The sequence below is a fragment of the Brienomyrus brachyistius genome, chromosome 19 (genome assembly GCF_023856365.1).
Source record: "Brienomyrus brachyistius isolate T26 chromosome 19, BBRACH_0.4, whole genome shotgun sequence".
In the NCBI taxonomy this organism is placed as follows: domain Eukaryota; kingdom Metazoa; phylum Chordata; class Actinopteri; order Osteoglossiformes; family Mormyridae; genus Brienomyrus; species Brienomyrus brachyistius.
In genome coordinates, this window is record NC_064551.1 from 19730343 (window position 1) to 19743423 (window position 13081).

General features: G+C 52.0%; 1 protein-coding gene across 3 annotated transcripts in view; it reads left to right on the forward strand.

The window, feature by feature from the left end:
- LOC125714900 (prospero homeobox protein 1-like) overlaps nt 1-10558 on the forward strand; it is a 31452-nt gene extending 20894 nt beyond the window's left edge. For all 3 annotated transcript variants that reach the window (XM_048985962.1, XM_048985964.1, XM_048985963.1), the window contains one exon: nt 9631-10558. In XM_048985962.1, coding sequence (XP_048841919.1) covers nt 9631-9816 — 186 coding nt within the window. In that variant the 3' untranslated portion in view covers nt 9817-10558. The remainder of the gene's footprint in view (nt 1-9630) is intronic.
- Nucleotides 10559-13081: the final 2523 nt, after the last annotated feature.

The window sequence follows — 13081 nt, forward strand, 5'->3', positions numbered from 1 at the left end:
AATGTACATACCGCTGCACTGGTCGTGTTGGGATGCCAGCGTGTTGGGATGCCAGCGTGTTGGGATGTCAGCGTGTTGGGATGCCAGCGTGTTGGGATGTCAGCGTGTTGGGATGCCAGCGTGTTGGGATGCCAGCGTGTTGGGATGCCAGCGTGTTGGGATGCCAGCGTGTTGGGATGCCAGCGTGTTGGGATGTCAGCGTGTTGGGATGCCAGCGTGTTGGGATGCCAGCGTGTTGGGATGCCAGCGTGTTGGGATGCCAGCGTGTTGGGATGCCAGCGTGTTGGGATGTCAGCGTGTTGGGATGCCAGCGTGTTGGGATGCCAGCGTGTTGGGATGCCAGCGTGTTGGGATGCCAGCGTGTTGGGATGCCAGCGTGTTGGGATGCCAGCGTGTTGGGATGTCCTGAGCATCGTAACCAGGGGGAAATCTTTTTCCTCACTCGCTATGAACGAGTCCACCATGCTGGGGCCTGTTAGCATGTTTTTTTTTTTTTGGGGTGGGGGGGTGGGCTGGTAGAGTCACATTTGTGAGGAATAAAACAGCTTTTTTGGTGAATGCTCCTTGCTGGGGGTGGTGGTTGGGGGGCGGGATGGTTTCACATTTCTGTAAGGCTCTGATGTCAGGCATCACCTTGCCTTTCTCTGCCCTTCCCCCTCCTCTCTGCCCTTCCCCCCTCCTCTCCCCCCGCCCCCCCACGACGTGTCTCTGGACAGCTGTGGTATCCGCAGCCTGGCTCTGTGACGCAGTGACACACCACTTACCCCTTTAGTCTCTTCCAGGGGGGTAAAAGGAAAGTTTAAAGAACAGAGCACAGTCTCGCCCCGTTTTGTGGCCACCTCTGTCCCATCGTTCACATTCCCCCCTCTCCCCCAACTAGCTTGTTTTTACACCCTGTCCCTCAGGTGTCACGCACTGGAGAATTGGACCCCCACTGTGCCTGTGGGGGGCGCTCTCTCCGCTCCTAAGCCTATTGCTTAGCAGATCCATCACCCCCCCTTCCCAGCCCCCTCAACTCTCCCTCTATCCTCTCCTGGTCTGACCTACCCAAAGGCCTTTCGTAATTAATAGTCCTCTTGAGACGGGTTCAAAGTCTTTGTGGATGCTGCCTTCTTGGCCACCATTCCCCCCCCCCCCCCCCCGCCTCCTTCTCACCCCCCCCATATCCGTTCTGCGTTCTGTGCCTCTTCACACCTCGGTCACTCTCTATCAGAACGGAACGGGAATCATGGAAAGGTACCTCCTCGTCCCTCTCCCATCTGGCTACCTAAGTGCGGAGAATTCCCACAAACTCTCTGTCGCTAAATCATATTGTAGGTGCCCCCTCCAAGCCACGGTTGTGAATAACTTGCGGGGGGGGGTTTGCCGGCCTATGCACCAAAGCGACAGTGAAGCACTTTTGAGGCGATCTCTTGTTCCATCTTGTCTGGGTCACGAGTGCCGGTCCGGCCTGACGTCCGCTGTCCTTCCAGCACATCTGGCACCGCAGTCCTGACAATGAGCGATCTGTGGCTGCTTGCTGATTCCTCATGTGACCTCCCCCCCCCCCCCCCCTCATGAGGCCAGCCATTGTCTTACAGCCTCATGGGTCCCTGCTACCCCGAGAAAGGTCGGCACCTTCAATTCCAGTCTCACCTGCCGTCCTGGGAACAAACACGGGGGCCGGAGTGGGACGGAGCGGAGCGGAGCGGAGCAGACTCTGGGAAACCAGCTCGCTGCTTCCCGGACCTCACTGGATTTACCCCCTTCCAGTGAATTTTTAACCAGCCACAGATAGGAATGAGGATTTGACATTGGAAAGAGTCTCACGGTCGTCTTGTGCTGAATTTCCTATCAAGCATTTCAAAGTGTCCTTTGTATCTCGGTGGATGTGTTTTTTATATGGGGGGGGGGGGGGTTAGTGCTTCTGGTCCTCAGACTGGGAGATGTGAACCCCCAGTGGCTTGGAGGAGCAGCTCAGCCGTGCCCGTTCTCTGGCCGTGCCAGCTGATGGCGGGGGCTGTTTCCTCTTTGTTTGCTCCCTGTGGTTCGCTGCCATGTCTGGGCATCCATCCCCCGGCAGGTGACCCCCTCGCCCACTGTCCTCATGCCAGGTTACCGGCTCGCTGTGCTTCTGAGAGACAGGGCTCACCTGGTTTTTTCTTCCCCACTTGAGGTGACTACACCCCCCCCCCCCCCCGCCATCTTTCCCGGGGGGTGGTTGACAGTCGTTTCCGGGGAGCACATCGGCAGCCAGGGTTACAGGCTCGGCCCAGAAACCCGACTTAAAAATGCCACAGGTCCCCATGGACTCTGTGAAGTGGAGAAGGAGGAGGAAGGGAAGGCTTGTGGGCAGGGGAGACCCCGAGATTGGGGTGGGGGAGAGGGGGGCAGGAAGGCGGGGGGCACATAGGCGGGGGTAGGACAGAGTAGGACAGAACAGAGTGAGGCAGGAAGGTGGGGGCACCTAGACGGGTAACAGGAAGGTGGGGGGTAGAAAAGCAGGGGGCAGGACAGAGTGGGGCAGAAAGGGCGGGGCCACAGAGACAGGGGGCAGGAAAGGCGGGGCCACAGAGACAGGGGGCAGGAAAGGTGGGGCCACACAGACCGGGGGCAGGAAGGATCAGTAATGGAACATAAACTATAAACAGACACATGGTCTTTAAACACTATGATGTCGCTGCTCACCTTTCAGACTGAATATGTTTATGCTTCCATGTGCTTGTATATGCGTGTGCTCAGGTGTCTATATGATTGCGTGTCCGTATTCTTGCATGCGTGTTCTTGTGCGTGTGTGTGCGTACGCATGTGTGCTTGTGAGATTTTCCGTCCAGAAAAAGATGAGAAGTTTTGAGTGCTACATTTTCTCTGGCTTTCTGTACCCAAGCCCCCCCCCTCCACTTGGCGTTTAAACCCCCCCAGGGTGGCTGCACACTGGCACCTACTTAGCGTCTTCCTCGTAAAGGAGGCGAGGTCTGCGGGGGGGGTCAGATTTTCTGACATTTTTATACAGTATTCTTTACATTAAATAGGACAGAGCATTTGTTCCCTTTTTAGAAACGCGGCTCCCTGATTATCAGCGATGGAGGCCCACGTGGATGTGGAGCAGACCCCGTGGTCTTCTAGCACGTCACTGTACCCTTCGCGCATGGAAAATGTCCGTCAGAGAGATAATGTCATGGAAAATGCCCGTCAGACCTCCTACTGCTTGGGAAATCAGGCCCGAGGGCACAAGACAGAGTCTTGATGTAAAAAGGGTGAGAGAATTGATGACTTGGCAAAACAGCCTTTAAATTTAGCTGCTTTCAGTAGAGCCCGGGTTGACGTGGTGTCCCCGCTGGACTCCTCAGGTCCCCCGTGCCTGTCCGTGTGATCATTTCGCTCTCCTGAGGCCCAGGGACCAAGTCCATTAGCATACATATCTCTAACAGTGAAGCAGGCCGATTTGTCACAAGCGGAATAGCAAGATCCAACTTTATGTTCCTGATGCAACATTAAATGAGGTGTAAGTGACCTTTATTCCCAAAATTTGTGGCCTTGCTGATGTGAGGTCATCGCGGTACAGCTGGGATTGGTCTGTGTTCCGTGGCTGTTGGTCACACAGAGCCTGGGGCGTCTTGCAGGAAGCACAGGGCAAGGGGCATCATGGGACCCGTGGCAGTCCGGCGCAGGGTACGGGCACAGTCACACTGTGCGGGCCATTCCGAGACGCCTGTGCTGGAGGAAACCGGCACGAACGGGGGAGGGACATTCGAACCCCTGGCTCTGGAGGAGCCACTGCAGGGTCTGGGGCCTGCTGCTGGGGTGCAGGGACCTGCCACAGATCACAGGTCCTGCTTAGGGGGTAGGCAGCTTTGTGGGGGCTGGTCACAGAAGAGGTTTGCAGTATCACTATACTAATGACAGTAATAATAACAGGATAATGTGCAATAATAACACATCTGTCCATCTTCCATAAGTGCAGAATCAATGCAGGGGTGCAGTGAATCTAGAGCCTATCCTGCGACCTCCATCACAACAACAATAATAATAATAATAATAATATGAAATTGATTCTGTAATTAGTATTAGTCAAAGCTGTTAATAAGTTTTACAGTGTTTTTCTGCAGTAACCGGTTAAAGGACTGGGTGTTCCAACACACACACACACACGCACACACACACCCATGGCCATTATGTCATTATTTCGCCCCGGGGGGTCTTGACACATCTGTAGTCTGATGCATGTCTGCTCGTTACCCTGGCACAGTGCCCAGCCTCCACCCCACCTCAGCTGACACTCTCCTCCTCTCTGTAGCCCTCTGCCGCCTTCCGTCTGCCCGCTTTGCTCCTGGAGGCTAAGGCTGTCCTGTCCCCGCCCCCTCTCTGCCGCCACCCGGCCCTGGTCGCTCTCCCCGGCCCGCCTCCCGCCGCCATGTCCCCCGACAGCGAGGTCACCCCCTCACGTCTCTCTTCACGACACTGCTCTCTGTCATTTTTCTTCTTCTAGGTCCGTGCAGCTGGGGGCCTCCTTTGTTAGATGCAGGTCATTAACACGCATTTGTTTGTTCCTGTTGTCCCCGACCCCCCACCCACGTTATGACTTAATTTTCGGAGTCGGGGGAGTGAGGCACGGGGTGGGGGGGGGGGGACTTGACCTGCTTTGCTAAAGCTTCTGGAGTCAATGCCGATCCAGTGCTGGAGAATAACAAGGCGGGGGCGTTTATCTCTGCCCCCCCCAAGTCCTTGGAAACTTGTCTCACACCTTGAGAAAGTGGCACGTGGTGGTTGTCGGGCGATTCTCCTTAAGAACGGCCACTGGGAGGCGGTCGGCAAGGCCGGCCGGTATCAGCGCGGCACGGACCCTGTTTACCCAGCGGCTCGCCGGCCGTCCATCCAAGGCTGCGCGCCTGCTGAACCTTGGTTGCATCAGACCGGTGGCTTTTGAAAGCATCTTTATCTCAGGGGGGAAAACCTGGAATTTGTTTGACTAAGTGACCCCCTAGCCAAGAGTTTATCAGAGCGGGAAGGTCTTAGCTCATCCACACTATTGATTACAGGAGATGAATGTGTGCAGAACATCAAGGTTTTTTTTTCTCCTTAATGGACAGTGTTCTTTTGAACTCTAGTGAAAATTTGAGGACCCCCCCCCCCCCAAACCACATGTATTTTTCAAAGCCCATGACAGATGAAATAACTCTCCCTTTCCCTGAGTCTGACCTTGGGGCTTGTTTGCTCATAATCAGTTTGCCGACTCTCTCGAAGCCCCGTCCGGCCCTTCTGGCTCGTACCCATGTTCGCTGACTGAATGTTTTGCTTTTTGGTTTTATTTAGGCTGAACTATAGAGAGACTGGAATTCTCCATGGAGGCTCTCAGATGAAGTAATTGATTCCCTACTTGTCCATCTTCTTCAAGGCGAAGATGTTGGCATGTCCATCAGGGTTGGGGGGGGGGGGGTGTTCATGATTCGATCTCTGAATCTGTTTCGGCCCTCTACCAGTCGGAGAATGAGATGGCGTGGGGAGCACATCTCGGATCGCTCTCTGCGGACGTAAGGCAGTCTGAGAAGCTGTACGTTTTCCCAGGAGTGGAGGTGCCATCAGGACAAACGCTGGTTAGGGATTAACTACCAAGGAACTCCGAGCACGTGGGGGTCCTTGCATCCTTCAAGGCTATCGACCGTGAGCATCGCTGCAGCCCGCTTGTGCACCACCTCCCCCCTCCCCCTGCACCCCCATTGGCGCTAGCAAACACTGCGGTATCTTCTGCCCTCTAATATTGAAAGATGTTTAAATATTTTGACCAGTTTCCCAAAAAAAACAGCTTAAAGCGCAAACAGATCCGCCCTTTCGTAAACAAGGTTGATGGTTGGCGTCCTGTCGGGGAAGGGGACCGTGGTGGTGGCCTTGGCCGGATGACTCTGCCCGAGCAGCTCCAGGAAGAGGGTCTTGGATTAGCTCTGTTAACTAAATGCCATTGCTTTGGATGGAAGCATCCAGAAAGGGGCCGAAGATGGCGCCGATATTCTGAGGCGGCTCCGAAAGCCTTGTTTCGCCGGGGGTCGTACAGTGTTCCATGGCGTTATCGACAGTAGAGGAGCGTTTTAAGCAGCTTGTTTGTCACTTACAAGGCTATTCCACAACTCACCCCCCACCCCCCCTGCATTCACCCCCAACCCCTCTGCTGTCAGGAGGCAAGTCTTTCCTTGATCAATATTTACTTAACAAACAGCAGGGAGCAGGGGGAGTTTGCTCAGGGGGCGAGCGAGCACACAAGGGGGTGAATGAATGCTGGGTGAAGTACCGGGACCTGCTCGCCTCCACTCCTCTGACTCCCATCTCTCTCTCTCCCTCTCTCTGTATTTGTCATCTTGTGTTAGACAGTGGAAAGGGCCACATAATTTTCTCTTTTCACGCTGGTCCTCTTATCACTAGGAATGCCAGAGCTGCCTGGGAAGGAAGACAGCCGAAATAAAGGTGGGGTGGGAGAGCATGCTGGCAAACAGGCGAGCAAGCAAGCAGGAGGACTAGCGGCGGGCTGACTGGTGAACGAGTGGAGCAGGAGGGTGGACAGGAAGGTGGAACTGAGAGTAGTAAGGCAGGTGATGGGGCAGGAGGGCGGGCGGTAGAGCAGGAGGGCGGGCGGTAGAGCAGGAGGGCGGGCGGTAGAGGAGGAGGGCGGGCGGTGGAGCAACATGGCGGGCGGTAGAGCAGGAGGGCGGCGGTAGAGCAGGAGGGCGGGCGGTGGAGCAACATGGCGGGCGGTAGAGCAGGAGGGCGGGTGGAAGAGGAGGAGGGCGGGCGGTGGAGCAGGAGGGTGAGGGGGTGAGCTCACTTATATCATTCGTTTTGCCTCCTTTCTCTGTTTTCATTAATAGTTGGTTCCCTCTGATACGTCTGAATCTAACATCAGGCTTTCTCCCCATAAATCATCTAATTTAAACACTTTACTAAGCATATTTTAAGATAATCACCTTTACTGATAGGCTTTAATTAATATGACTCTATTAATGGTTTCCTTGACAGTGTTACTGGGAACAGCGCTGTGCTTTAAGATCACCAAGCCAACATTTGTCATTTATTTGTTATCTGAGTAACATCTGATGCTGTTTGAAAAAGCACAGGGGCAGCAGTGGTGTAAAGGCCAGCCTGGCCCGCACCCCCGCGTCAGGCCTGTCCGGGGGTTTGGGGAGCCACGAAGGCCATATGAAATATTTCCGAAGAGCCATGCTGGGCGTGATGGGGCCGCGTTTCGCCGACACAGAGGCAGCCGCAGAGGATTAGAGTATACAATAGCCGTAACAAAAGGCCAACAGCTGATCTCTGCGAAGCAGAGCGGGTGACAAAGCGGTTAAGGCACGCTGCTGGCTAACAGGCGAGCAGTCAGCTAATGCAGAGAAAGGGCTCTGGGACAGGAATAACTCTCCCTCTGCCTCACTACCTCCCGCTCTCGCTTTCCAAGGCGGGCAGTCAAGAGGATCCAAAATACCAATACCCTTTTCTCCTTGACATTGTCTTCTCCTTACAGTCAGCATTTTGCTGCCCTTTTATAGTAAAAATGGCTGGAGAAATTCCTTGTAGGAATATTCTTAGCAATGACCCCCCCCCCCCGGTCCACCTAACCCTCCTCCGGTGCTGGGACTGGCTCGGGACATTGGCTTTTGTCCCCCGCGTGGCTCGTCAGCCGAACAGGCACGGAAAATTAACAGCCGTTAAAGACCCGAAAGAGCGAATGTCTTGAGGGGACAGTGCTGCCTGGCTCCGGAGGGGGGATGTGTACTAGTAATAGCCATTCAGCACAGGTACATTTAACCGGAACCTTCTTTTAGCCATGACAACAGATTATTATTGTTATTTTTTTTAGACAGCGGGCCCGTGTGGGTGGTCACATTGTGTGTTGGGGGGGGGGAGGTGGTGTTAGTTTGTGCAGTCAAATAAAACATTCTTTTCGGGGTGCAAGCAAGCTTCTGAGGTGAAAGGATGGAAGATATCTGTAACCTTTGTAACCGCCCCCCCCCCGCCCCCCTGCCCCACATCACAGCACCCATTGCCTGCCCCCCGCCTGCCCCCCCCCCCCTCCATGTGACATTCATTCATCAGCCAAGCGCACCGGCGAGCCCCTGCCTTGTGTTCCAGCGGCCGCCGCTAACCTTGGTATGTCCTGACACCTGTGATGAGTTTCTGCAGGACGCGGGAGGTGAGCGGGCTGCTATGTCAGGCTTTTGTTGTGCGCCGCAGCGGCTGGGGACAGTCAGCATAATCAACCAAGTGACCCCTGAAGGGGGAGGGGGCGTGCGTGTGTGACTGTGTGTGTGTGACTGTGTGTGAGTGTCTGTGTATATCCAGGGTAGGTGTGTGAGTATATGAATGTGGATGGCTTTGTGTGTGTGTGTGGCTGTGTATCTGTGTGTATATCTGTGTGTGTGTGCATGTGTTTGTGTGTGTGTGTGTGTGTGTGTGTGTGTGTGTGTGTGTGACTGTCCCAGGTCAGATGAGAACAAGACAGATTCATGTTTACACTCTGTCCACAGATAAGCGGTTTAGATGTTCAAGGTTCCCGAAAGCACTGGCAAAGGACTGGTCTGCTTTTTCAGTCCTTGGGGGGGTGGGAGGGGGTTGTCTTGTTTATCTTTTAAGCTGCTTCTTGACAAAACTCATGTTCGGTGACCACAACTTGCCCAACCTGGCAAGTGACGCCATTGGCTACGGTATGAGCGTGTTTTACAGCTAACGCTGGGTTAGCAGTAGCCCAAAGGTTAGCATTAATGCTAGAGTTAGCTTTAGCATTCAGGTTAGCGGTAGCCCAGTGGTTGGCATTAGCGCATGGGTTAGAGTTAGTGCTGAAGTAAGAGGGAAAGGTGTCCTGCAGACAGACCCCATACCATGGGCTTAATCTTGCCTTGGGTACAGGCAGTGTTCTATGGACTGTTCAGAGCTGTCTCACGGATCTAGCGTACGGAGGGTAGGGATGCCTGACAGGCTAGGGAGGGAGGAGCTGGGATGAGGATTTGAGGCCACGGAGGGGGTCTCGATGCAGGAATGCTAACGAAGGTGAATTTACCCCTGGGGATGCGGTTATCAGGGAGGCTGCGACTTGAATGAGGCATTTGCTGCATTAACGTTGGGGCCATTTGTGTCCATGCCGTAAGATGCTCATCGTGCCCGGCTCATCGTGCACAATGGTATCCCCACGCCGTTGTTTGTTCCCCTCAGATTTACGACGCCCACACCAAGGACCGTGTGGCCCTGACGTCGCTTACAGGCCTGCAGCCCAGAGGCTTTTATCTGCCGACCGTCGCCTTATCTGACAAGTTTTACAGGTCATGTGCACACGTTTATGTCAAGAAAGAGGAAGCTGGGGGCGAAAATCGCGTCAACGTCCTTCTAAAGCCGTGAGAACGAGTGGCGAACCAGGACCCTCCAGGCAGGGTGTCCGGCGCGCCCCACACTACCTGAATAACCGGCACAGGAGTACGTCACCCGGTGTCCTTTTCCAGGGCTACCCGAGGGCACGAAACCGACTTCACGACCCGTAAAGATTATGGGAGGGGGCTTATTGACAGAGAAGCTCGCTGAGGAGGCGAGGTCTCGGAGCCTCGGGTCGCGGACCAGAGACTTGGGGTTGAAACCGAAAACTTTCCCTAATGTCACCGTCTCCTTGTGTATCAGCAGGTTCCGGAGCGATTCCTGGAGGTGGCGCAGATCACGTTACGGGAGTTTTTCAACGCCATCATCGCCGGCAAGGATGTCGATCCTTCCTGGAAGAAGGCCATCTACAAGGTCATCTGCAAGCTGGACAGCGAGGTCCCCGAGATCTTTAAATCCCCCAACTGTCTGCAAGAGCTCCTGCATGAGTAAAGACTTAACATCTATTCATTTTTTTTTTCTTCTTCTGTTCCTCTGAACATATGAAGTAGCATTCCTGAGATGAAGATATTTGACTAGACCAGGCTACTTTGGAGCAAGCTAACCTTTCCCTCCTTGATTCCTTCCTCGGAAAGAAAAAAAACTTTCAGGACCTTTTTTTTTTTTTATTTTTTACTTGGCGGTGTGAGTCCCGTCCCCCCACCCTCACCCGGGATGATTGCCGATGGGATGATCGCTCTTTCCGCAGACACTGGGCAATCTTAATCGGTAACCTGCTGAGCTGAAATTCCCTTTATTACCGGGATGGCTCTGTTTCCCTAACAGACACAGAGGGCGTGTGAGGGTTTCATGTGAAATAGGGCATTACATTTATAGATTGTATAGATGTAATTATTTATTATTACTATTCCCATCATCATGATTACTATTATTAGTCAGGAGGCGTGGCGGCTGAATGGGTCGAGTCGCTGCCTCATACCTCCATGGCTGGGTGTGAATCTTGCCCCCGCTCTGCGTGTGGAGTTTGCATGTTCTCCCGTGTCACACAGGTTACCTCCCGCGGTCCAAAGACATGCAGTTAGACTAATTTCCATCCATAAATTGCCTGTCGTGTGTGTGTGTGTGTGTGTGTGTGTGTGCGCGTGCGTGCGTGCGTCCTGTCTCAGAGGGGGGGTACGTCTACCATGTGCCCTATGCTGCTTGAGATAGGTTCCAGGGACCCCCCCCCCCCCCCAAGACCCTATATTGGATACGCAGGGGGTGGATTATTTTTATTAGCAATGTAATTATTCATTACTACATTAAATAGACTATTACTTCAAGGAAAAAAGTGTAGAAATTCTATGTAAGAGAAAAGTGAATCTGCGACTGGTTGGGATCCGACCTTCCCTCCACACCCATGTACCCCTTCGGAACGACGGGAAGCCCACGGCAGAGTGAGCTAAGTCAGGTGGGCCACTCCTACCGCACCAAGTCTGATTAATAAAATGCTTTTCCGCTGAATAATCTCTCCCGTCGCACCAGATACACAAGTGCGAGTGTGCGATCGACCACGCTATCGTCACTTTAGTTTTCCCCGACGTGAGGACCAGAGGGCAATAATTATATCACGATAATTAATTACTTAGCTGCCGCCGATAAATGCCAAGCTGTCAGAGAACAATTACAACGGATATTAATTCTAAATTTAACGGCCCCCTCAAAGACTGTTTGTATCTCAAGAAGTATTAAAACATCCTTGCACTTATGAAAATGAGATTTATTTTTTGACAAGGGACTTTCATATTCAATATGTGACTAATTTGAAAAGGCAAAGTGTAATTTTGTCAAGTCCATCTCTTAGACGTGATTATGCACATTTTATAAAATACAAACGAAATTTGTTAAACATAATGCAACCAGGAAAAGAAACAAAATCACCAGCAGTTGATAATAAACACTGCGACATAATGTTGCAGGCGGAGGGTTTGGTGTCTTTTGATAAAGTTCATTTTGTTTTGTTTTTCTTTTAGTATCTTTTGTTTTCTTTTGTTTTCTTCATCGACCAAGAGCTAGAAAGATAATTTCAGTTTAGATTTTTTTTTTGTCTATAATGTTTTTTTGCTCCTTTGATTTTCTGTTCAGTTCAGCAAAGTTCACTTAATCCGTTTTATAAACCACCCCCCCCCCCCCCGTTGCATCCCACCTCCACCTTGACACTCCCCCCCCCCCAGGTTATCACTGGAAAGATAAACGGGTGCTCACTTTACCCACTTGGTCAAATAGGGGTAAGTCATGGCGGAGATAAGAGTCCAAGTTCATTCTGATTCATGGCTGAATCTCCAGTAAAACCTGTTTTGTGTCTCCCTCTGCCCGCCGGGGTTAGTGCCATGTTCACTTTCAGGTCTGTCCACCCACCCCCGCCCCCCTCGTTTTTTGCCCCTATGCCTGAATACAGAGGGCAAAAGTCCTCCCTGTGACCTCCATAAGCTCTGCGTTTTTTTTTCCTTTTTTTGCATTTAGAAATAAAGCTGATGAACCGAAATGCGACGTCGCAAATTACCGTCAGCACAATGCCTTAAAAACCTGCTGACTTCTAAATTAGCCGGCGCAAGGCCTGCGAGGACGTGCAGAGAGCGCCGCCTCTGGACAGCGCGGGACTGAACAGAACCGACGCAGTCGCCGTAGGGGGGGGGCGGAGGGGTTTTAAAATATAAACAGGCTAATCACACATCACCTCCATTAGTCCTTGAAAGGTCTAGTATTAAGACAGTCAAGTGCTTATAAATGTTCAGGAACAAGTTTGTTTCCTGAAAGTGCAACATGGCCTGCTGCTAAGCGTGAACTTGGGTACAGCATGTCCTGTTTGGAAGCAGAGCTCTGTGATGGAACCCTGCGCCAGCCCCACAACTCGTTTGCGACCTAAATGCTCACAGAGTCGGTCTTTTTAATTACTTATAAAAACAGCGTTTTGTTGGCCCCTACCCTCTGCAGGTTTTTATTGGTCGGTGAAACGACACAGTATTTGAGACGGCGGAGGTGGGGGGTTGGGGGGGTTCTCTGTAGAGTAAATGACCACAGTTTGACGTGACCGTGCCCATCTACGCACCTGACCCCCTCCCCTCTCCGCCTCCATGTCGGGCCCGATTCGGTAACTAAAGCTGAAAGCGCAGCCGCTTTGCCACCGGCTCCATCTTAGGCTCCATCCTGAACCACCAGCAAAAGGTCCTTGTGCCTCCACCTAAGCAGCACAGACTCCATCTTGTCGAAGGACCTCCACCTTCAATGTGTACAACTGCTCTTGTGCCTTCTGTGGCTGATGAAACTGGCCCTGAGTCACATGACGTCACCATTGATCGCCGCGACCGCACCACACGTTTTCAATTCCTTTCTGGCTTCCCAGCTAAACGATAGCTATGCATTTGATCATCATTTTTGATAACAATCATTAAGGAAGTTATATTTGGTCAAGCCTTTTTGGATAGTGACATTTTTAGAAACCATTTGATAAAGCAAAATATTTTTTCCTTAATTATTCAGCAGCGTTCAAAATGTAAAGATTCTTGTAGGTTTTTTTTTTTTCCTCTGGTGCAAAATTAGATTATTTTGCTTATTGATGTAGCATAGAACTATGCTTAAGAGTTTGAAAAATGTTTGAAACGTTTAATTTTGCCCTCTTTCCTGTTTATTCATAAGTTTTTTTTTGTTTGTTTTTTGCTTATTTTGTTGTAAAGAGGTTGTTTTATTTGCATTTTATATTGTATTGAATTGATGTGGT